Raw genomic sequence first — 23,775 nt, forward strand, 5'->3', positions numbered from 1 at the left:
ACCCCCACTCCCTTGCCTCTCTCTGCAGTTTGGCAGAGCTGACCTTATTCTCTGTCGCCCCCTGGAGGAGACTCACCTTGAAGAAGCAAACACAGGAGCTCATAGACCACAGCGGGCACCAGGCTGGTCTAGCAGCATGATGGGAACGCAGACATCTGTCAGTGCTGCAGAATGTGCTGTTTCATCCACAGTGGTGGCGGCAGCAAGATCAGCATGTTGAAGTTTGGACTGGGCAGGAACAGAAGGCGCTATGCAAGGCTTGCATTGCAAAAGAGTAGCACTGACCTTGGTAAAATTCCTGGGAAGTTAGGGGCCAGTGAAAGGCCATGTCTACCTTCTCTACTCCCTGTGCCACCTTGGTCTCCTTGAAGGTGCTCAATGGCTTGTGTAGCCCTTGAGTTACCAGGATACTCTCCCTGAGCCCAGAGTCATTATGTTTTCTGTCACTGAAGCAATGACATCTGAGAGTGTTACTGAGTGGGAAAGGAGGAAGCAGAAGGCAGTGAATCCCAGAGACGGAGAATAGGTCTGACCTTTCACAGAGGTGAAGGGAACTACCTGAACTGGGACAGGGAGTTGTGACTGTGCCTTTTGTTCTGAAAGTTCCTCCTTGTCTTCTGCACTTGAGCTTCCCGGGATGTGATCCGTATTTCTGCCATCCATTACAGTCCATGGTCTGATGATCTGCAACCTGTCCCTCCCCACTCAGCCATGGCCCTGCTTTTGAAATGTATGAGAATTTGGCACTTCATAACAACCTTACCCTTGTAGGGCTTTCACTCTTCCCATCTCCAGTCACTTATGTACTTGACACGCATTTTACTAGTACCTGCAGTCCCGGATCTGGAGACTTGCAGGTTCCTCCGGGCCCTACGGTTCCCCAGGGTTAGCAGGCACATCACTGGGAGATTCACAGACACCAAGAACTCTGCTGGGATAGCAGCAGCCAGTCTGTACACCTGGTGTTGCTAATCACAAGGGAGTGTGATGGGAGGCCAGCCGATGAAAATGAGACAATCACAGAGACAGACAGACAGGGTGGGGAGGGGGACCGTGGGGTCCCAGGCCTCACCGGCACTTTACATTCATTTGTGCTTATTTGGGTTTCTGCAAGGAAGGTTACCATGGACACATGCAAAAAGAAAAGCAGCTAAATCACTATTATAATCAGAACCAAAACAGAGTTTGTGAGATACACTGGCTCCTTTATTCTTTTATCTAGCTCTCCCCCCGCGCCTACCCCGCCCAGGGTGAAGCTGTCAGCTCGGCTCTTCCCCGGCACTAGAGAAGGCGGGGTAGCGGTCCAGACACTCAACCTCTCCAGAGCTGTCTGTCCCAGCCCTGCCACGGCCAGCTCTCCGCGTCCCGAGTGCGGTCGAGGCCCCGCTCGAACCCGTCAACCTTTCCCAGCTTCCCCAGCTCCGTGTCGGAGTGTCGTAGGCCCCGGGCGGCCCCGGGACTCAGCCTCGGTTAGCCCGTCGTGCCCACAGAGAAACGCCCTCGGCGGCGGTCGAGGCTCCGCAGGATCGCACGGCCCCGCCTCACCCGGCTCCCTTCCCAGGGCCTTGCGGGAGCAAACCGCGTTTCCCTCGGTCCCCGAGGCCAGCGCGCGGAGCCAGGCTGAGTCCGAACCGCGCGCCGTGTCCCTCGCGCGCTGCCGTAGCCGCCCCACGCGCCCCCCCCCCACCCCGTCCCGTTCTCCGGAAGTGGGCTCTCAGGAGCGGAAGTGAGCGCCGGCTGGGGTCGGCCGCGGTGGCGGGATGGTAGGCGGCGGCGGCGGCGGCGGCGGTCTCCTGGAGAATGCAAACCCCCTCATCTATGAGCGCTCTGGGGAGCGGCCCGTGACGGCCGGCGAGGAGGACGAGGAGGTTCCCGACAGCATCGACGCGCGCGAGATCTTCGATATCCGCCGCTGCGGGGCTGCGGGGCTGCGGGCGGGGCGGGGCGGGGCGGGGGTGGGGGGGACGGGGCGGAGCGCGGAAGAGTGATGGATACCTGACCGCTGGCTGAGTGCTGAGTGGACCGACACACAGAACCATCTTTTCCTTCACGTACCACATCTCATTCGCTCCATCAACGACCCTGAGCATCCCCTGACGCTAGAGGAGCTGAACGTAGTTGAGCAAGTTCGGGTTCAGGTGAGGTACTCCCAGCCTCCGTGTCTGATATGGGGGTGAGGGCCGATCTTTACCAGGCCGTTTTAGGGATAGTGAAGTTGAAATCTTATCGAGATGAGGCGATTTTCCCACAGCAACCCGCTTGGAGGGCATCAGGACTGGGGCGGACTGTGACTGGTGTCTGACATCGCCTCCCCCCCCCCCCAACACCTCCCTCCAGGTTAGTGACCCTGAGAGCACAGTGGCAGTGGCCTTCACGCCCACCATTCCGCACTGCAGCATGGCCACCCTTATTGGTTTGTCCATCAAAGTCAAGCTTCTGCGATCCCTTCCTCAGCGTTTCAAGGTCAGTTGGAGTTGAACCCCTGGGGGGGGGGAAGGAGTCTACTGTTAAGGAGGAGGGGACTGGAAGAACATGAACATGAAGACATCCGAGTTGGGACCTAGAAGGATCCCAACTAGCAGAGATGCAAGTGGGTGAAAAATCTCCAAGTTGATGTGACAATGGGAGAGATCTGAGCTGGAAAATGACAAAAAAAAAAAAAAAGTAGGGAGGAATGTGGCAGGAAAGGCAGGAAGGAGGTATAGGTGGATTTGGATCTTTCCTTTGGGTAGAGTTGGAATGGCTGTGGGTGAATTTGGTGGACAGAGCCCAGAGGCATGATTAGGAGGAAGACTACAGTGGAAGTAGTAATGGAGGGTTTATGGGGCACAGAAATGGGTGAGTGCTCAGGCTGAGGTTGTTTCCTTCCCAGATGGATGTGCACATTACCCCAGGAACCCATGCCTCGGAGCATGCAGGTAAGTGGGGGCTGTTGAGAGATGTCCTGGGATCCTGCCTTGTTCAAGGTACTCTGGGTGCCACAGCAGTTTGTAGGGAAAGATTTGGGAATCGAGGATTAGGTGAACGAAATTGTTGGTGAGATGGTAGCCTGCAACAAAATTCACCTGACTTCAGTCTCCTGCTTATCATGTACAACCCCCCCCCCACTCCCCAAGTACACAGGACAGTTGTGTCAGGTTTCAGCAATATTGGAGGCAGTGAGAGGCAGTTCTAAGACCACAGGATAGCTGTGAGCTTATGTGGCTGGTTGGGTTGTCTGATTAGGATATGGGGTCCTGGTTATAGAAGATAGCCTTATTGGTGGGGATAAAATGCTCAGATGGTGGGCTAGCTAGCAGCTTAGCCAGAGCTGTCTTTGATTCTGCCTTTCTCGCCCTTTCTTTTCATGCAGTGAACAAACAGCTTGCAGATAAGGAGCGAGTAGCAGCTGCCCTGGAGAACACCCACCTGCTGGAAGTTGTGAATCAGTGTCTGTCAGCTCGCTCCTAAGCTTAGCTTTTGGCCCTCAGACTGCACACTGGTGTCCTGGCTCCAGCTCCACCCAGGGCTCATGACTTTGTTTTCTGGAATCACTGACTGAGAAATTAACGTTTTGCATTTTATAATAAATCCTTAATTTATATTCATTTTCTAGCATACCTTAGTGACTTTGTCTTGGTGGAATCATGTGGGATTAGGAGAGAGGCAGTGGCAGTGGGTGTCCCTGTAGGGTGAATCCTACCTTCAGCTCCCGAGTAGGTGGGTTACAGGCACACATCATCATGTTTTGTTTTGTTTGTTTTGTTCATAGTACTGGGGTTTGAACTCATGCCTTGTGCTTGCTAAGCAGATGCAACCACATCTCTAGTCACTTTTGCTTTATTTTTCATATAAGATTTCACTTTATGCCTGGACTGATCTGGACCACAATCCTCCTATTTGTGCCTCTGCTGAGATGGTAGATATGCAGCACTGTGCCCAAGATTTCTACTAGTTGAGATGAAAGTCTCATGAAATTTCTTGTCTGAATACAATCCTCCTGACCTCCCATCTATCTCGGATTACAGCCTGTACAAATCTGGTCTCGATGGCCCACTGACAATACGGTGCCTGTCCTAAGAGTGGGCATTGGACCCAGGAGTTTACTGTTTAGCTTTACTGTATGCAGTTTTCCATCCATCTCTATGTGGCAGTTGTTTTTCTTTGTCTGTGATGAAATTGAGTTCTAGAATAGTTTTTAACACAGCTTAGGAGGTAAGGGAATCTGAGCATCTGGCAGGGGGCGCTGTGATCTCCATAGAAAAGCCTAGGCCTAGCCCATATCCCACCTTCAGTTGTCACAGCTCACTGATGACTGAGAGTATGCTCTCGAACTGATTGTTCAAAATTGGACAAGTGAAGGTTACAGTCCCTGTCACACTTCATATGTGATTTGGGGATAGTTGTGACAGTCTCTTGGGACTGCTCTGTAGGGGATATAAATAATACAGGTGATCTTCCTGGGATTAGACACCCATTGTACAGATGGGGAGCTGAAGGCCCTGGGCAGGCATTGTGCCTGATCAGGTTATCCGCCCCGGTAGCCTTCCTGAATTGTAAACATCACATGTGGCCTCTACCCTTACCTCTACCCCATCTGTTTGAGGTGGATGTGGTGTCTGTTCAGCTGGAATCAGAGGGTCACTGGGAAGGGAAGTGTCACTGAGTCATTCCATTGGCCCTCTTGGCAGCCGAAGCATGATTGGGTAAGGGACACCAAGCTGTTCATGCCACAGCTGGCATTTCAGACAGTCCCCTTGACAGTTTTGACTCATCGATGCCTGGCCTCTGGCTGCCTGTGGGACACCATCTGTGCATACTGGGCCAGCACCCAGGGAACTTTCTGGAACCCCAGCTGCTGTGTGAGGACGCAGGAGCACAGTGGGGGAAGAATTTTAAGTTCTCTGAAACCCTCCACTAGGTATATCTGGCTCTGCTATTTCTGGCCAGTGACCCCTCTGGCCTCTGTTACCATGTCTACAAAACAGGAATAACAAATCATAGCTAAATGAGATTGATCTAGGGATCAGCTGACACATGAACAAGCCCAGCCATGTCTATTCTCATTATCTTGCCTCTGGCAAAAGGACTATATATACTCAGGTACTGAGTATAGATCAGAAGAATGAATGAATGAATGAATGAATGAAGCCTTAGAGGCCTTGAAACCTGGGGGCTGTGGTCGAGGAAGGCTGAGGACACTGAAAGTCCAGTTCTCAAGTTTCCTTTGCCCCCTACCTGAGAGTTGGGTGGGATCCCACAGAAAAGAGATCGTTATAGAGGGCAGAGAAGAGTTGTCTACATTGTTAAAGGGTATTCGAATACCCAACATATACTTAATAATTAATGTTTATTAGACAGGATTTTTCCGTGGCACACGCAAAACAATCCCGAGCAGACCACCATCCTGGAGAAAGAATGGTGCAGAAGCAAGAGAAAGCCTATCAGTTCACTTAGCCTGCCCCATCCACCCAAGGTGATAATAATACAAGTGTGCTGAGATGGCCCCATGTGTGTCTTGAGCCAATTATTGTACCTTTATATGTCATAAACAACCTCCAACAAGATATTAACCACAGTCAACACAGGAGGACACTGAGGCTCTGCCAGGATTAGTGGACAGAAAAAATGACATAACTAGCAAGGAACAGAGGTCCTTGGGGCTACTTCCAGCCTTACTTTGTGCCTTCCAGGCACCCAACTTTAACTCAGAGAGCTGAGAGGATTAGATAGATGGTGGGAATAGAGGGAAATGTCTCAAGGTCACATTCTGGTGTGAAGTCCCTTGGCCCTACCTAGGCTCCTGATGAATGTCTCTGCCCTGTTGGAGCAGCTACCAGAATGCCTGGGGTCTGAGTGGCCCTGTATGTATACTGTTTCCTTGGCAATGAAAACACTGCTGAGAGCTCAGCAAACACACTGTTAAGAGCTCAGATTACCGGAGGGGAAAGCCAGCCCTGTTTCTATGCTCAGCCCTCTTCTGGGAAGGGCCACAGCTATGGCCCCCTACCCCCAACCCTCTGCCGGACACCCAGGGGCTCTTTCCAGCCACACCATGTGTGTATGCTGGGGGAGGAGGTTATAAACAGACAGCCAGTATGCTTGATGGGAAGTGGTATGTTGGCTCTAGAAGCTTCTGTCCTCTGATGCAAGGCTGAGCTCCCAATTCTCTCTTCTTGCTAGATCTTACCCAAGAAGCCATGGCCAGCACAGGGCTTCCCAGGCTTCCAAGGTCTTTCCTAATGGGGAAGACACACAGACCCTTCTGACCAGCTCTCGAGTACTTTGGGGACCTCAAGAATGAGAGCTCTTCACACACCCTTAACCTTTCCTAGTCAGGCCCTTCTCCATTCAAGGACTTCTTAGATGTTGCCAAGGAAACTGATGCAGCAGTCAGAAAGTCTGGCCCAGGTCTCCATGACAACTTGCTACAGCCCACTAGGGTCCATCTATCCATGATGTCACCTGAGTTCTGAATGGGTGCCCTCCCACTGCCACTATACTTCTCACAATCTAACGTCAGACACTGACAGCAAGTCCTTGTTCTAAAATACTTCACAGCCTCCCCACCCGCAGTCCTTATGCCAGAGATGAACAAGGTGGAATAGGTCACGATGTCCAGTTTATGGCTGGGAGAGAGCCAAGGCCCAGTAGGCCAGAGGAAGAGCCAGTAGTGGACACTCAGCCTCCTTCCTCTGTGGCCCCCAAACCTAGGTCTGAGAGAGTGAAATCTAGGCACCAAAGTGGTAGCAAAGCCATTTCCCACCTCTTGCTCATACCATGCCTGCATGTGCTCTTCCCCGGGGCTGAGGATGCAGGGAAAGCTTGAAGAGTCAAGTGTCCACCTCTTGCTGGCATCCTACACTGTCTGCCTGGATTTCCCCAACTCTGGGCATCCTCCAGCCCAGGGACAGAATAACTAGGGCCAGGGCCAGGGCCAGGGCCAGGGGCAGATATTTTTAGCAGAGTTGCTGGCAGTTGCTTGGCAGTTGCTTGGCCAGTGCTGGAAGATAGAGTTGGGACTGAGTTCACCTTCTCCCTTCTCTGGGCCCGTGTTTTCTCTCTAGGATTGAAGCATGCAATCCTGCCTGCTAGGCATTACCAGAAGATCCCCCCCCCCTCCCTAGCAGCCCATTACTGGCTCCCAGGGATTCACAGGCACCACTCAACTTTCACCCTGAAAGATAGTTTTATTACAGACCATCTTCTACTCTCCAAGACAGGGAAGTTTGAGAAGGATTTGGTGTAGAATCTTTAGGACTCTAGAAATGATTTAGGAACTCTAATGAATTCTAGCTCTCATACCGGCCTGTGAGGAGTCGGGGTAGCGGCTGGAGAATCTGTCCAGTCCCTAACTGGTCTCCTGCCTCAGGCAACAGGCCAAGATTGAGCTAAGGAAGGGAGAATTCACTCTTAAAGGGCCAGACCTAATTTTCCCCCAAAGGGGAGTTGCACTTGGCTGCTCTAGCCTGCCTCCCCACCCATGTCCACCACTCCCCCCACATCACACACGGCTTCCCCCCCTGCCTCCCTGCCCCTTCCTTCCCTCTCTAACACACCCAGTCCTAGGAAGCTGTCTGGCCCGCCCCTAGCGGCGCAGGGGGAGGAGAAGGAGGGGGAGGTGGCTCAGTGGGTGCGTGGTCCTCAGCTGAAGGCGGGGGATTCCCCACGGGGTGGACACATCAGCCTCGCAGCAGCGTGGACAGGGAGGGGGCGGGGGCGGGCCGAGGCTTAAATAGGCGTCTCTGGAACGGCGGACCCAGAGCGGACTGAGGCCTGCAGTGACGCCGCAGGTCCGAGGGCCCGAAGCCAGGTCTGCGAGAGGGGTGCATCTGAGCCCCACTGGTCTGCGTGGGAACCCACCCAGGTCCCGAGCGGGTCTGTGCGCGAGTGGGTCAGTGTCCTGGCGGGGCGGGGCGCGCCGTCTGAGTTGCGGATGGGTGGGTCAAGCCTTGCGGGGTGGCGGGAGTGAGAAGGGGGGGGGGGTTAACCGGTTAAGGCGCAAAGCCTCTGTCCTGACTCTGGGTCCAAGCACACCTTGCCTGACTCCGGGTCCCACGCCCCCCCCCCCCCCCTGCAGCTTACGCGGCCATCCCGGTTGGTTGCTGGTTCTCCCGACGGCGGCATCCGACGACCCGATGACCTTGAACGGCGGCAGCGGCCGCGGCGGCAGCGGCGGAGCCGGAGGGAGCCGCGGCGCGGGCCGCGAGCGCGAGCGCCGTCGGGGCAGCACGCCCTGGGGCCCCGCGGCCCCGCTGCACCGCCGGAGCATGCCGGTGGACGAGCGCGACCTGCAGGCGGCGCTGGCTCCGGGCGCCCTGGCCGCCGCCGCCGCCGCGGCCGGGACCGACACCCAGGGCCGAAGGCTGGACTGGCCCGAGGGCTCCTCGGACTCGCTCAGCTCCGGAGGCAGCGGCTCCGACGAGAGCGTGTACAAGGTGCTGCTGCTGGGGGCGCCTGGCGTGGGCAAGAGCGCCCTGGCACGCATCTTCGGGGGTGTGGAGGACGGTCCTGAAGCAGAGGCTGCAGGTGACAGGAGGGGACAGGAGCGGAGAGGGAGGGGGGGGAGACCCCACAGTCAGGACAGGAAACCCAACCCGTGGCACTGGCGACGGAAAGCTGCAAATACGATGGCACTCTAAAAATCCTGAGAGTCATACCAGTAGTTTGCCACTTGGAGGTGGGAAAATTAGGAGAGAAGAAGCACATCCAACCACCCTCTTCCCCCTGGGCCATGTGCTAGCCCCTGGTAGGAAAGAAAGGCCCCGAATAGAAGTCCCAAGGTTTGGATGTGACTCCTCTGTGGCATTTCTTCCTGCAAGAGCTGGGAGAAAAGCAACCAGAGAAAGATTCTAGAAGAGCCAAGGTCCCCAGCGGTGTGTGACAGTCACTATTCTAATTCCACTACACTGATCACAAAGGACCCCAGCCTAGGCAGTGGGAGGGCAGAGAGCTCTGATGTGGACACTGGAGAGTGTGAGGAGGGCTCTTAGGAAGGAGGGATAGGGTGTGGCCCCAACAGGGAACTGTGTCTGTTGGTAATCTGGTTTATATCTTCTGCCCAGGGCACACATATGACCGGTCCATCATGGTGGATGGTGAAGAAGCCTCACTCATGGTCTATGATATTTGGGATCAGGTAGGGTGCAGGCTGGCAGGCAGGGCAGGGGTAGGAGGGGTGAGCTGGGGTAGGAGTATGGGGAATGGATGGGTAACTGTGTGTGTGTGTTCTTCAGGATGGGGGTCACTGGTTGCCTGGCCATTGCATGGCCATGGGGGATGCCTACGTCATCGTGTATTCAATAACTGACAAGGGCAGCTTTGAGAAGGCCTCCGAACTACGAGTCCAGCTGCGGCGGGCACGGCAGACAGACGATGTGCCCATCATCCTCGTGGGCAACAAGAGTGACTTGGTGCGCTCTCGTGAGGTCTCCGTGGACGGTGAGCAGACAGTGGGTCAGAAAAGGGAGGGAGATTCTGACTGGGCTGTGGGCCAGCCAGCCCTGGCTCCCCTTGAGTCCCTGGGGATCATCAGTGGCTAAAAATGTTGAGGAAGAAAACTTGAGAGGGAGGGGGCGGAGAAAAGGATCAAAAGTTGATGCCCAATCCCTAGGACTGCCTCCCAAAGGTCTGAGAGAGCTCGGGAAAGAACCAGATTTCCAAGGGCAGCTAAGTCGCCTGGGGGCCCTCTCACCTCCCGCCCATTTGACTCTGGCTTGGCGGGTGTGTGTACAGGGTAGATGGAAGGAAGTAGAAGAATCGAGTCCACGAGGTTAGAGCTTGATTCGGGCTGGGTTGAGGCCAGTCCTGGATTGTACCCCCTCAGGCTTAGCATTGTTCTCTGTGGTCTCAGAGGAAGCTAACAGTGACTTCATGAAACTGCCTTCCCGCTAGTCTATGGAGTTATTCATTAGACTATAGCATCAAAGCATAAAGCACAAAACTGTCCAGAAAAGTGCTCATTTCCCTTGGTTCACTATTGTAGTACCTCTGTTTAAATGCCAGGCTTCAAATAAATGAATGTCCTTTTTTTTTGTGGCCCATCATTTTAGATGCTCCTTACATTGAAGGCACATTCTGCCACTGGGGTACCCCAGAGAAAGAAGGAGGTTTTTGTGTTTTGGTAAAGAACCAAGGATTCTCCCTTTTCTTACCTGAGGATTCCTGGGTGGTAGCTTCCTGGGGTGGCCAGAATTTGAGTGGGCTCATCCCACTCCATTCACTCTTTATTGAAATGTGTCTGTCTTCCACCACACCAGAGGGCCGGGCCTGCGCAGTAGTCTTTGACTGCAAGTTCATAGAGACGTCAGCGGCACTGCATCACAACGTCCAAGCGCTTTTTGAGGGCGTTGTGCGTCAGATACGCCTGCGCAGAGACAGCAAAGAGGATAATGCACGAAGGCAAGCAGGTACCCGGCGGCGAGAGAGTCTTGGAAAGAAGGCAAAGCGCTTCCTAGGCCGCATTGTAGCACGCAACAGTCGCAAGATGGCCTTCCGCGCCAAGTCCAAGTCTTGCCACGACCTCTCAGTTCTCTAAGGCCCTTCAGGCTCCCACTACAATGAGAAGATAGATGGATGGACTGAGAAGCTGGCCCAGCCAAGTGCCCTAGATGCCTCAGGGCTGGCCTACCTTTTATGTCCCTCAGAACTGCCAGCTGGGCATGCCCCCAGCTCATGGTCATGGACAGACAGTGCTTGGCCTGGGAGTATATCTGCTGGTGGCCCATGAGGACTGCACCCATGGAGTTGCACGTGCAGGCCCACGTGCATCCCAGAAGCAGGCTAAGCCCAGTCCTTGGAAGGCCTGTGTGTGTGGGGACAGGACTCTGCCTTCCTCTGTGCATGCCCTGGAGAGAGGCTATTCAATGAAGTTGCTATTTGTTTACATGCATTTTTTTGTAATAAAGAATATTTCCTGACATGCTAGGGCTATTGACTGTGTGTTTTCTATCTCAGGGTTATAGCAACAGAAAGGTTCTCTGAAGTTGAGACACAGAGGCTCCAGGCCCCCTCACCCTAAGACCTTCATGGACAGATGAGAAGGCTGGGAACTTCAGGATTAGGGAATTCAAGGAGCAAGAGGAGACAAAAACTTTTCTCATTAACCAGATCCTCTGTTCTGTGATCTGACATTGTCTCCTGTTTACTGTTCTTTCCTCTGAATGTCCAGGCCAGCCCTAGTTAATTTTAATGTAAGACAAAACCAGCTCTCTGTAGTCCTCCCTGCCTGGAATAGGAGGTCTTGTATTTGTGTATTAATTTGTCCCAGTATGCACCAATGCCTAGGAAAAAGGACCCCAGGGCTCACTCCTCCTCCCCACATGTACCTGTATCAGAATTTACATACCGTAGTCCCCTCTTATCCCTTACCACTTTCTGTAGTTTCAATTGTCCTTGGTTGATTGCATTGTGAAAATATTAAATGGAAAATTCCAGGAATAAAGCTGTGTAAGTTCTGCACTTGTTTTGAGTAACACGATGAAATTTCAAGCCATCTAGCCCTGTCTCACTCAGGGTGTTAATCACGCTTTGTCCAGAGAACCCATGCTGCTCGTGCTATATTAGTCACTAAGAAGCCATTTCAATGATCAGATCGGCTGTCTTGGTATCACAGCACTAGTCATCAAGTAACATTTATTTTAGTTTATGACAACCCTCCCCACCAAGGTACAAGAATAGTAATGTTGACAGTTCAACTATGCCAAAGAGAAGCAATACGGGTCTTCCTTTATGTGGAAAGGCAAATACCTACAGGTATGTATGCATAGGTTCACACACGCGCACACACACACACACACGGTTTAGTTTTAGTACTACCTGTGGTTTCAGACATCCATCCAGTGGGGGGTCTTTGGTATCTCCCAAAGATGAAGACCCCTGCACATGGGATTAGAAATGAAACTTTGGTGATGGGTCAGAAGTGGTTGAGTGTGGACTGGCATACAGATCTACTATCTCTAAAGCCTAGAGGCAGCCTGGAGCCAAGTAAGGAACGACTTCTCAGTCAGTTCCAAACAAGAGTCCATAGATTTCTTGATGAGTTTCATCTCTTTGTTGCACAGATCATTGAGGCCTGGCTAGAACCCTGATGGGAATTTGTTCAAAACAAAAAGAGACTTGAGGGGCAGCTTCTCAGTGTGTGGATAGGGAGTCTCTAAGACTCCTCCACATTTCTCCACAGTAGTATTGATTACTCAAAACCTCTGCTGCTTCCTCCACTCCCTCTAACACACTTTGAGGCATGTGGAAGACTGCTGTTCTCAGAACAAGTAAGAATTTGAAGGTCTAAAAAGGAACCTAGGCCTTCCTGGCTCTGCTACTTATTGCCAAATCGTTTTGCCTCTCTGTACCCCTTTGTGTGACCTGGGGACAGGGCTCCCTTAGGAATGGAGTGAGTAGAATAATGAATTACGTACTTAGAGCAGTGCCATGTATATAATACTCAGAAACAGAAGACCTCTTTCAATATCTCTACATAGCCCAGACTTGGGCTGGTTGCTCAAGCAACCTCAAGGCAGATGCCCACCCAGCTTTGACCAGCTTCTTCTGGGAGCAGCTAAGGGGTTCCTGCCCAGAGTCCAGCCTGAGAAACTAACCAAAAACTCCATGAGCCGGAGTTCCCAGAGGGAGATCCCAGAAATCTCCATGGACAAGGATGAGCAGGAGCCTGGGATCTTTCCAGCAGCTCTCCATGTCTAGTATTCCCAAACCCCAGAGTTTCTCCTAGGTCTACTTGGCAGCTCTCACTGAAGAAAGGATCCTAGTTGGCCCTTAACTCCCTCAAAGTTCACTTGAGCTGGCTCAATTTCTTTCCTACTCAGAGGCATGGGGCAGTCTATTGTCCCAGCCCTGTCCATGTACAGAGGCCAGTGTAAGGACATGGGAAAGTTAAGGGGAGCTTAGAGGACAGTAGCCTCTGTCCCCTACATCCATCAGTTCCCCCTGGTGGATGGTCTTGAGCCCTAATATCCACTTCCAGTCACACATTTCTCATGTACCGTTAAGCTGCAACCTGAAGTCCTTATCTAGCTCTCTATGAACCAGTTGGGCACTGCTGGAGCAGGTTGAGGAACCAGGTCTTGGTTGGAACCCTGAGCCTAATGAATGGAAGACAAGCGTATGTCCTCTGTTCATGGGTACAGGCAACACATGATTGGAGGTAGGAGCATTACTAGAGGGCCCTCCAATCTAGTCTATGAGCATAGGATCTGAGCTTAGCACTGACTGAAAGTGGATGGGAAGGACATTCCAGGTATAAAGAACAGCATGTGCCAGGTGCAGCTGCAGACCTGGCTCCACAGGGGAGAAATGAAACCATGTCTAAAGTCACAGAAAAAGAAGTAGTGCTCAAGCCCAGAGGGCCAAGGAGTGCCCACTGGACTGTGTCACGTCAGGGGAATGCCAGGCCAATGGTCTGCCCACCTCCTGGGGCTGGTAGTCACGGACACTGAGCAGTCCTGGCTTTTCAAAGTCAATGAGTAACTTGGTGGGGAGAGGGGGTCATGTGGGGCTAGACCTGCTTCTGTGGACCCAGTGGTGCTTTTCACTCCTGACCAAGCATGCCTGGGACCGCCTACCTGCTCAAGTGTCCACCTTGCTCTGCCCCAGTCCAGCCTGCCTGAGCTCCCTGGAGAACAAACCCTCTTTCCTGGCAGCCGGACTAAGGGAGTCGCTTCTGGCACCAGTGGGTGAGGGGCTGAGAGGGCATGGGTGGACTGGGCTGAGGGAAGGGTTGGGGGTTAGGGAGCATTGTTCTCTTTTTATCTGATAATAATTCCCAGAGCTCCATCTTGGAGTGGTTGTTGATACTCTGAAGCTCCACTATGTATTAAAAGTTGGGAAATGCTAAGATGAGGGCAGAACTCCTACTGGGTGGGGGGGGGGTTCTATCTTGAAGGTTGCAGTTGGGAGGACAATCTCCAAGCCTAAGTCAGGAGTCCTGTAGCCTAAGTCAGGAGTCCTGCGTTCCAGGAGGAACCTATTATACTCAAGTCCTCTGTGACCTTGGCCAGGCCCTGCCCTTCAGGACTTGCCTACAACATGACATTACAAGAAATGATCTTCCAAATGGTCTCTCTCATTTCCAATATTTGTGAATTGGGGGAGCTATTAGAAAATGATCACTTTGGGATTTATAGGCTAGGGAGGCTACAGTAAGTGGAAGACGGGGTCTGGGTAACTGATCCTGGGGGCCTTGCTGAGTCTGCCTGAGAAGCTGAATATTTATCTGCCTGAAACAGGAAGTTTCCGCCCTCAGGGGAGGAAGAGGATGCAGATCTACAGGAGATCTCTCTGGCTGTACTTATGGGATGGAACCCCTCTTCCCATCCATCTGGGCTGGATCTTCACTTCTACGTCCCCCAGATCCATCCTGATTATGGCTCTTGCCTGGCTCTGGCTGCTTTGCCTCTCCAGTTCCCAGGTAAGCTGGGCCCTGCCCTCCTACTACTTCAGGTCTTGGTACTGGGGGTGGTTGGCACCTTTGTTTCCCATCTTCCCCAGACCAGTTACGTTGACCATGACAATAGTGTAGGGGTCGAGATTCAGAAGTAGAACTGAAGGCCTGCTGTCAGGAGGTCAAAGGCCAGAGGGTAGATGGACTGATCAGGCCTAGAGAAGGGGCAGAAATTTCCTTCCTTACCAGGTCTCAGCAGGAAGTCAGAGCCTGGGACAAGGTAGAATTCTTCCACAGGCCGAGGCCCAGGCTGCAGAGCTATATGCAGAAATCCCAGAAAACTACGGTGGAAGTTTCCCTTTGTACCTGCTCAAGGTGAGCTCTTAGGCTGAGTGAGTAACCCCCAAGTCCAACTCTCCTAAATCCTCCTCTTAACTCCAGCCCCCTCTTCTTTCCAACCTTGTCTTTCTTTTGGACCCTCCTTCCCAGAGTATGTGTTATAACACGAATAACAAGATTTTAGTCCTAGACAATCTCAGAATGAAATATTGGTGCAGGAAGTACTGATACGCATCTGTAATCCAGGAGGCTGAGGCAGGAAGGAAAAGCTGGCCTGGGCCACATAGAGTGGTTCATTATTTAAAAAAAAAAAAAAAAACTTTTTAAGCTGAATGTCAGTGTTTCATGCCTGCAATTCTAACTACACAGCAGGCTGAGATCTGAGGATCATGGTATGAAGTTAGCCCGGGTAGGAAAGTCTATGAGACTCATATCTCCAATTAATCAGCAAAAAGTCAGAAATAAAGATGTGGCTAGATTTGAACAAAAAAGTTAAGGGACTGCTCCCCGGCACATAGGCGCGCATGCTCGCACACACACACACACACACACACACACACACACACACACACACACACACACGGGAGGTTCCACGTTTAGAAAGTGGGATAGGGAATATGGGAGCATCAGGTAAAGCAAAAAGCTCTGGCTTCTACTTCCATTAATTACTAGCTGGATGGCCTCAGGCAAGTGCCAACTGAGACTCAGTTTCCCCATATAGAAAATGGGGCTGTTAGGTGAAAGGGACATCTCTAAGTTTTTCTTCCTTTGCCCTGGCCCCTACCCCCTTTGCCTCTGTTCTCATGCTCTAGCTACCATTGCCCCATGAGAAGGCTGGAAGCCACATTGTGCTGTCTGAGAACTCAGATGTGGCAGCTGAAGTCCCCTTTACTGTGGATCCAGATTCTGGCTTCCTGCTGGCAACCAGAGCCCTAGACCGAGAGGAAAAGGCAGGCTACCAACTACAGGTATGGCCAGATGAGATCTAGGGAACATTTAGCACAGCAGGGCTGGGCACTGACTACTCTTTCCTGCCAGGCCACGCTGGAGACTGATGATGGACGTATCTTGTGGGGCCCTCAGCCTGTAACTGTGCATGTGAAGGATGAGAATGACCAGGTGCCCCAATTCTCCCAGACTGTCTACAGAGCTCAGCTGAGCCAGGGCACCAGACCTGGTGAGAGACAAGGGCAATAACTCGCAGCAAGAACAAATGGCCACTGGTGGGGAACAAGACATTCAGGATTTAAGCCATCCCTCCCTAATTCTAAGCCATCCTGTACACTCCTATCCTATGGAGGGTACCATCTACTCTTGGTTTTAACTTGTTCATGTGAGAAGTGGGGAGAACAACTGTGGCCTCATTCCCAGAACCTGGCATGATAATGGAAAGGCCAGAAGGAAAAGGGTGGGCATGGAAGACTCCCTGTGCTGCCCTCCATTACAGTTTACCTTCCTATCACACACCAGGTGTCCCCTTCCTCTTCCTTGAAGCTACTGATGGGGATGAACAAGGCACAGCCAACTCAGACCTTCGATTCCATATCCTGAGCCAGACCCCATCCCAACCTTCACCAGACTTGTTCCTACTGGAGCCTCAGCTGGGAGCTCTGGCACTCAGCCCTGAGGGTGAGCCTAAGCTTGGATGGAGGGATGGTTAGGAGATGGTGAAGATGGAGGTTGAGGGGTGGCTTGAGGCATAAGAGATGGATGGGTTGGAGTTGAGATGAAGGAGGAAGAAATAGCATTGTAAGTGGAGGCCACACCCAGAGAGCTAGGAACTGGTGTGGATGAAGCTCCACTCTCTGGAGATCTCCTAGGAATGGCCAGAGGAGCTATAGTTGGGATACCTCAGGACCATGTGGGAGTTCAGACCAAAGGCACAGGCTGAGGATAGAAAGACAACTGGATTATAGCTAGCATCCTTTCCCCCAACTAATCCCCAACCATCCATCCAGTCCATCTGTCCAACACTCCTCCTTCCATACTGTCCCATCCATCTACCCCCCCCCCCCCGCATCCATCCAAACAATCATCGACTCACCTTCCCACTCTGATGAACCAGCTACCCCTCCAGCTCACCGACATTTACTTTGTGGGTAGCTATAGAAATGGCATTGCAAGTTTGCAGGTCTTGGTTGGATACTAAAAAGATCCTACCATCCCTGTCTCAAGAGCATCTGCCTTAGGTGTGGCTTCATATGTGATACCTGCTGAGAAGGATACACAAGGCCTTGCTTCCTGGTCCATCCTATCTCTTGTGGGGCTGACCATCCTACCTCTTTTAGGAAGTTCCAGCCTAGACCATGCCCTGGAAGGGCCCTACCAGCTCTTGGTACAGGTCAAAGACATGGGGGACCAGGCCTCAGGCCACCACGCCACAGCTACTGTGGAGATCTTCATACTAGAGAACACCTGGGTACCCCTAGAGCCTATTCACCTGTCCGAGAACCTCAAAGTCCCGTACCCACACCGCATTGCCCAGGTGAGTAAGTGGCTATCAGCAGCTAAAAGTAGCTGGGGTACCTGTGCCTGAGTCTCATGGACACTTAAGAGGAGAGTCTGGAACCTAACTTCACTTCCTCTCCTCTGTCTATCACTTTTTCCACCACTTCCCAGAGTCTCTCACCTGCCATCCTCTGGCAGGTGTGGCTCTGTAGTCTTATCTCTTGTACTTGCCCGAGGCATTTGCTTCCTCAGGAGAACAGCTGCCACTTCTTGCTGCCACGGGGATTGTCACCCAGGCCAGGAATGTCTCAGGCCTAATCTAGGAATGCCCAAGGGTTAGTTACAGCCTGAGAGGGCAGAAAATAAAACAACCTGGTCATTCGGGCACTGTGTCAAGACTCAGGCTTGGACCAGGACAAGGTTGCTATAAAGTTGTCACTACAAGTGTCCTACCTGGACTCCAAAGATATGGAAAGCAGCAATTTAGTAGTTAGGCTTCTTGTCTGGAAATCAGTTAGGGATCAAAGGTTGGAATAGGTCAATTCCACCCCTTGACTCCAAATGCCTTCACTCTATGTCTGCCTCCTAGGTACGCTGGAGTGGAGGGAGTGTGCACTATCACCTGGACAGCCAGCCTCCTGGACCTTTCAATGTGGATGCAGAGGGGAAGATCCATGTGACCCGGGAGCTGGACCGGGAGGTCCAAGACGAGGTGAGGTGAGAGGGATACCAGAAGGGGAAGGCTGGAGGATGCGTGATCATTATTTGGCTGGCTTTTGGGAGTGTGACATCCCTCCCAGATGCTGCTGAGGCAGTGGAAGAAAATCTAGAAGAACTGGAGGTAACCACCTTGAAGCACCAGGCTGGAGCTGCCCTTGGTCCTGACATGAAGCCCCTCCCCTCACTGCCCATTACAGTACCTGCTCCAGGTGAGAGCTCAGAATTCTCGTGGTGAGGACTACGCAGAACCCCTGGAGTTGCATGTGGTGGTGATGGATGTGAACGACAATGCACCTGTTTGCTCCCCACATGGTCCTTCAATCAGCATCCCTGAACTCAGCCCCCCAGGTGGGCTATAGGATTGTCAGCCTGAGGGAAGGATGGAGTCCCTACCAACCATCTCATCTTGTATCTCTTGGATAGAGCTCTAACTTTAGGTCCCCATCTCTAAGTTCTTCTCCAACTCCATATACACCTACAAGCTCAAGTTTGGTTTTGTACAAAGAGAAAAGTAGGTAGGGCAAGACCTGTAGGCTGAGCCATGGTTCCACCCAAGTGGGCGCTGCTTTGTAGGTACTAAAGTGACTCAGCTGTCAGCAGAGGATGCAGACGCCCCTGGCTCTCCTAACTCCCACATTGTATATCGGCTGCTGAGCCCTGAGCCCGAGGAGGGGACTGAAGAGAGAACCTTTCAGCTGAATCCCGAGTCAGGAAGTATCACCCTGGGGACTGCCCCACTCCAAGCTGGCCTGAACATTCACCTTCAAGTGCTGGCTGTGGACCTGGCAGGAGCAGAAGGTGGTAAGTAACTTGACAGTAACCTGGGCTCCTGACCCTCTGTTCCTATTGGGCCTCACCGCAAGACCTCCCATGCTTCAGGCCTCAGCAGCACATGTGAAGTTGAAGTCTCGGTCATGGACATCAATGACCACGCTCCTGAGTTCACCACTTCCCAGGTATGTGGAGGCAAAGGGATAAGGTAGGAAGGGTGCTGGTGGGTCTCACTGGCTGCCACCATCTCTCCAGATTGGGCCTGTGAGCCTCCGTGAGGATATGGAGCCTGGGACTCTGGTGGCCATGCTCATAGCCACTGATGCTGATCTTGAGCCTGCCTTCCGCCTCATGAGCTTTGCCATTGAGGCGGGAGACACAGAGGGTATCTTTGGATTGGACTGGGAGCCAGACTCTAGTCATGTCCAACTCAGACTTCGCCAGGTAAGGATCTGGATGATGGGAAAAGGGAGTGTGTATGTGCTTCTGCCCACACAGTGACCCAGCACTCACTGATTCCAGAACCTCAGCTATGAGACGGCTCCTCGTCACGAGGTCGTGGTGGTCGTGCGAAATGTGGAAGAACTGGTGGGCCCTGACCCAGGACCTGGATCCACAGCCACCGTAACTGTGCTAGTGGAAAGAGTAATACCCCCCCTCCAGTTGGACCAGGAGAGCTACGAGGCTAGTGTCCCAGTCAGCACCCCAGCGGGTTCCTTCCTGCTGACCATCCAGCCTTCAAACCCCAGGAGCAGACCTCTCAGGTGAGCCACAAGCCTGGCCTCTTACCTGGGCTAGATCTCTTCTGTTCCTCAGGGTTGAATGAACCCCAGGCCTCAGAGAGGGTTCATTTTATCTGCGGTTTGAACTACCTCTCAAGCAATTGATAGGGTCAAGGTTGTGACTGGAGAATAAGGGGGGGAGGTACGGGGAGAGCATAGGGGTGGATCAGGACTAAATGGCCTGGGAAGGACATGTGCAGGGGGTCAGGGGGCATTTAGATCCCATAAGTCTCAGATTGGCTCTCTACCTGGAAAGAGACCTGTGTCCTCCTCTATCTCCCACTGAAATTGCAGCGGGGAGACAACACTGTTCTCAAGCGGTGACCCTATCAAAGCCCCTTGGCAGGATGCTGGGGAATAAGTGATATGAAGCAGTCCTTGGACTCTGGTAGTTCCTCCACCACCCACAGTATCATCACTCTAGCCTTCTACCTCAATAAGCCTCAAAGCTATGGAGAGAGGCTGGGCACCCGAGCTGCCCCTTAGAGATCATGGAACTGCACCAGGTCACATGGCCCTGAGATGTCTGATCAGGAGACCATATGTAGCCTCGGTGCCACCTCATAACCATGCCCTTCTCCGGCCGTCAGGTTCTCCCTGGTCAATGACTCAGAGGGCTGGCTCTGTATCAAGGAGGCCTCTGGGGAGGTACACACGGCCCAATCTCTGAAGGGTGCCCGGCCTGGAGACACATACACAGTGCTTGTAGAGGCTCAGGACACAGGTATGGCCAGGAAGCAGTGGGATCTCTTGTAGGGACTACATTTAGAAGTAGATCCCTCTGCAAAACTCAGAGGAGCAGGGCTGCATCTCCCACCCTCTGGGCCCTTGCAGATAATCCCTCAGTCCCTAGTAGAAGAGAAGGATGGGAAGCTGGAGTTGTTCTCCCTTTCTGAGAATGGGTTTACTCCAAAGTGAACAGGCCTGGCTTCTGCTTCTTTACTCTCACCACAGTCCTGGCCTGACCTTGAAATCCTTTAATCCTGCCCCTTAACCCCTAGAAGGTGTCTCAGGGTGTCAGCTTCAGAAACTAAGGGAAAAGTACTGTGGTAAGGGTTGGGGAGGAAGGATGACCAGAAGCTGCACCTAAGGCAGACATGCTAGGAGATGAGCCAAAGGGCAGATAAAGTGTGAAGCATTGTGAGTGTTGTTTGGATAGGATGAATTGGTTCTGGGAAGGTGTTGAGAGGTTCCTGGTCTTGTGTCAGGAGGAGTACCCCTTCATGGTCAGGGCATTGCCACATTTCTGGACTCTGGTTCAGTAGCAAGGATGGCACTGAGGGCAGGTTTGACATCTACAAAGGCGCAGATGGGTCTGGCAGCTGCTTAGATAGTGGAGAGGTAAAGCCCGCTGTGAGGAAGAGACCGACATGAGGATGATGGGATGAAGAAAGGGATGGACTGGAGGGAGAGTGGCGGATGGCATCAGGGTGTGACTTATGAGCTGTATGAGGAGGAACCATTTAAGGAACTCCAGAGTTCACCCCACCCCCAACAACACAGATGAGCCAGGACTGAGCACCTCTGCCGCCCTCATGGTCCACTTCCTGAAGGCCCCTCGAGGCCCGGCCCTGACTTTGGCCCCCATGCCATCCCGACATCTCTGCACACCCCGCCAGGACTATGGTGTGGTCATCAGTGGACCCGGCAAGGACTCCAACCTGTCCAGTGGGCACAGCCCCTACAGCTTTGCACTTGGCCCCAACCCCACGGTGCAGCGAGACTGGCGTCTCCAGCCTTTCAATGGTATTTGGTGAAGGAAGGGGGAGAGTCGTGACCAAGCTGGGGTGGGGGTGGGGAGCAGGAGATCACTTGGAAGTGAAACAGGATGGGGTTGGGTCTAGAAGGAACAACCCCCAAAAGGCCTTGCCAGGATAGTAATTCAATCATTACTTGCCATTCAACAGACTCCCATGCCTACCTCACCCTGGCCTTGCATTGGGTAGAACCAGGTGAATATGAGGTACCAGTGGTTGTTGGACATAATGCCCAGACGTGGCAGATCAAAGTCCGAGGTGAGTCTGGAGCCAAGGCTGGCATCCTGCAGCCATTAAGTTGCAGAAGGATGGGGCTGAGTAGAGGTCACTGATGCTTGTACCATTGGCATATATACCTGTGCATTCTTGTCCATCTGTGGCCAGGCTCCTAGACTATGTGCATGCTGCTACATGCATATATACGAGTCCACACCTTTACACTTAGCTGCATGTGTGCATGTGCACAAAAATATGTACGTGACATCTAGCCCCTCCACTGTGGGCTTCAAGCTCTCACTTTCCTGCCTCCCCTCAGTGATCGTGTGTCGTTGCAATGTGGACGGGCAGTGCCTGCGCAAGGTGGGCCGCATGAGAGGCATGCCCACGAAGCTGACAGCAGTGGGTGTCCTTGTAGGCACCCTGGCAGCCATAGGTAATGGAGGCTGGGTTCCAGTGTGGGGGGAGGGTGGTGGATGGTTAGGGATGTCCTGTTCCCATAGTGTCTCCAGGTCTCTGCAAACGGAACCTCCTAACTCTTTATTATTTTGCACTTATCCCCTGGTGTCATCCTCATCATAATCAAGAATGATATTTGTCATTACATTATTTTGTGTCACCAGTACATCAGGCCTTAGGCCTAGCACATGAGGTGGGTTTTCACATGGAACTCCCTCTGAATCCTTGTGAGACGGTTCTGCTGTCCTTCCATTTTGCAAATGAGGTCGCTGTGACTCAAGAGAGGTTAAATGGCATGCCCAACTTTACACAGGGTATGGGAGATCTCAAATCTTAATACCCATTGTTCCTTTCATCCAAGCCACGCTTTCAGTCTCCTAAATATTTTCCTCACTCGCTTTGCTGCTCCTAGCATAATGCTGTCACGTGCCCTTCTCCTAGAGGTCTATGGGAACAACTCATTAGCCATTAAGTGTCCACAGAGAAGGGAATGTTGGAGGCTGGGGAGTGTTGGGGAAATCTCAGCGAGATGAGATCTGGTAAGGGTTGAATGGATCAAGTCCTTAGAGTCCTCCAGGTTCAAGCTCTTAGACTCCAATTCAGCTTTGGGTACACTGTCTAGGAAACTTTGTCACTTTACTGGACTAATACTGGTTTAAGAAAATAGTGTCCCTAAAAATGAAAAATCCCCACAGCCCCCTTCTGAGTGCTGATCTATTTGGTCCCCTCAGGCTTCTTCCTCATCCTCATCTTCACCCACCTGGCCTTGGCAAGGAAGAAGGACCTGGATCAACCAGCAGACAGCATGCCCCTGAAGGCAGCCGTCTGAGTGACCTAGGAAATCTCAGCTGGGAGCTTGGCATCTGGCTCCATCTGAAACCATTGGGAAAAGTCCTAGGTATCCAAAATCCAGCAGGGACCACTACAGAGGCACTGTCACTACATATGTTCCAGGAGCCTGAATGGCTTTATGGGATTCCCATAGGACTGCTCTGAATGGCAGCTCACTGTCCAATAAAGCCTCAGTGAATGAGCAGGGCGGGGCCCTGAAAGTTGCTGTGCCTAAGTCCAAATGGTCATGCTGTATCTTCTGCTGTACAAAATGCCTCTGGGAAATGAGAGGCAGAACTGGGATTCCTGAGAAGGACCTAAGGATATCATTTGAATTTGGGGTGAGATTTCGGAGTCAAAGCAAGATAGGCTATTTTCCTTGGGCGTCCAGAGCTCGCTCACTGCTGCAGATCCTGGATAGATAATTATGATGCTAGTCCTATCAAATAGAACCTGCGCAGGAAGGACCTGCGAAGCAGGCACAGGAGTGTAAGGCCAGGAATGAGTCCTTTTGTCCTTGTACAGGCTCCCAGGCACTCTGGAGTCCCCACCTAGGTGGTGACCACGTCAGGGAATCTTTCAGAGTGGCAGGAAAGGGAGACACTTAGATGAATGCCAGTGGGGTATAGCAGGGACCGACATGGCCCACCCTGGCCCAAGACTAAGCCATGGCTCAGGTGTCCTAACCATGCATTCAAACAGACCTGTAACCCTTGCCCCTTAGACTTACTCCAGACCAGCTGATCCAAACGTCTCCTTTCTAATGGTCTCCAGGAAGCCAGGGTGGGGCTTGCTGTCCCAGGCACCTGGAGTTGATGATGGTAAATCATGGGGAAGAGAGAAAAACAATCTCAGTGGGGCCCAGCCCTATTTTTAGGAGATAATCTCTCTATGGCTGTGGGAAAGGGGCCAAAACCAGCCAAAAGAGATGCATTGGACATTCTGACTGGCCAGAGGAAGCCTGCAGATGGACTCTGAGGTCATTCCCAGTCACACTACACTCAGAAATTCTCTCTGGAGGCTCCGTTGAGTACTCTGAGTCAAGCAGGGTTTCCCTGCCCATGTCCCCTGCTCCTCT

The 23,775-nt window shown here is 52.5% G+C and overlaps 3 protein-coding genes across 6 annotated transcripts; all 3 read left to right on the forward strand.

Annotated features, from left to right (window-relative positions):
* The first annotated feature begins 1,701 nt into the window (after positions 1-1,701).
* Ciao2b (cytosolic iron-sulfur assembly component 2B) lies at positions 1,702-3,587 on the forward strand. The gene is made up of 5 exons (XM_090357505.1): positions 1,702-1,902; positions 2,059-2,138; positions 2,338-2,463; positions 2,873-2,918; positions 3,353-3,587. Exons 1-5 carry the CDS (start codon positions 1,761-1,763, stop codon positions 3,448-3,450), a joined length of 492 nt encoding a protein of 163 aa, XP_090213631.1. The 5' UTR covers positions 1,702-1,760; the 3' UTR covers positions 3,451-3,587.
* A 4,116-nt stretch (positions 3,588-7,703) lies between these two features.
* On the forward strand, positions 7,704-10,900 carry Rrad (RRAD, Ras related glycolysis inhibitor and calcium channel regulator). Of its 3 annotated transcripts, none has more exons than XM_090357506.1 (5): positions 7,704-7,873; positions 8,060-8,508; positions 9,045-9,118; positions 9,216-9,420; positions 10,239-10,900. In XM_090357506.1, the coding sequence occupies exons 2-5, from the start codon at positions 8,118-8,120 to the stop codon at positions 10,514-10,516; spliced, it is 948 nt and encodes a 315-aa protein (XP_090213632.1). In that variant the 5' UTR covers positions 7,704-7,873; positions 8,060-8,117; the 3' UTR covers positions 10,517-10,900. The 3 variants fall into 3 exon arrangements, with proteins under 3 accessions (XP_090213632.1, XP_090213633.1, XP_090213634.1); XM_090357507.1 differs by having other exon boundaries at positions 7,704-7,869; XM_090357508.1 differs by having other exon boundaries at positions 7,704-7,857.
* A 2,628-nt stretch (positions 10,901-13,528) lies between these two features.
* On the forward strand, positions 13,529-22,939 carry Cdh16 (cadherin 16). Of its 2 annotated transcripts, none has more exons than XM_090357510.1 (18): positions 13,529-13,667; positions 14,220-14,401; positions 14,672-14,749; positions 15,526-15,681; positions 15,752-15,890; positions 16,184-16,342; positions 17,002-17,198; positions 17,751-17,873; positions 18,079-18,229; positions 18,455-18,682; positions 18,761-18,837; positions 18,908-19,096; positions 19,175-19,416; positions 20,025-20,158; positions 20,938-21,180; positions 21,342-21,449; positions 21,727-21,843; positions 22,598-22,939. In XM_090357510.1, exons 2-18 carry the CDS (start codon positions 14,249-14,251, stop codon positions 22,693-22,695), a joined length of 2,592 nt encoding a protein of 863 aa, XP_090213636.1. In that variant the 5' UTR covers positions 13,529-13,667; positions 14,220-14,248; the 3' UTR covers positions 22,696-22,939. The 2 variants fall into 2 exon arrangements, with proteins under 2 accessions (XP_090213636.1, XP_090213635.1); XM_090357509.1 differs by having other exon boundaries at positions 13,529-13,663.
* Positions 22,940-23,775: the final 836 nt, after the last annotated feature.

This window comes from Megascapheus bottae, chromosome 24, assembly GCF_031878675.1.
Source record: "Megascapheus bottae isolate mThoBot1 chromosome 24, mThoBot2.hap1, whole genome shotgun sequence".
Classification (NCBI taxonomy): Eukaryota; Metazoa; Chordata; class Mammalia; order Rodentia; family Geomyidae; genus Megascapheus; species Megascapheus bottae.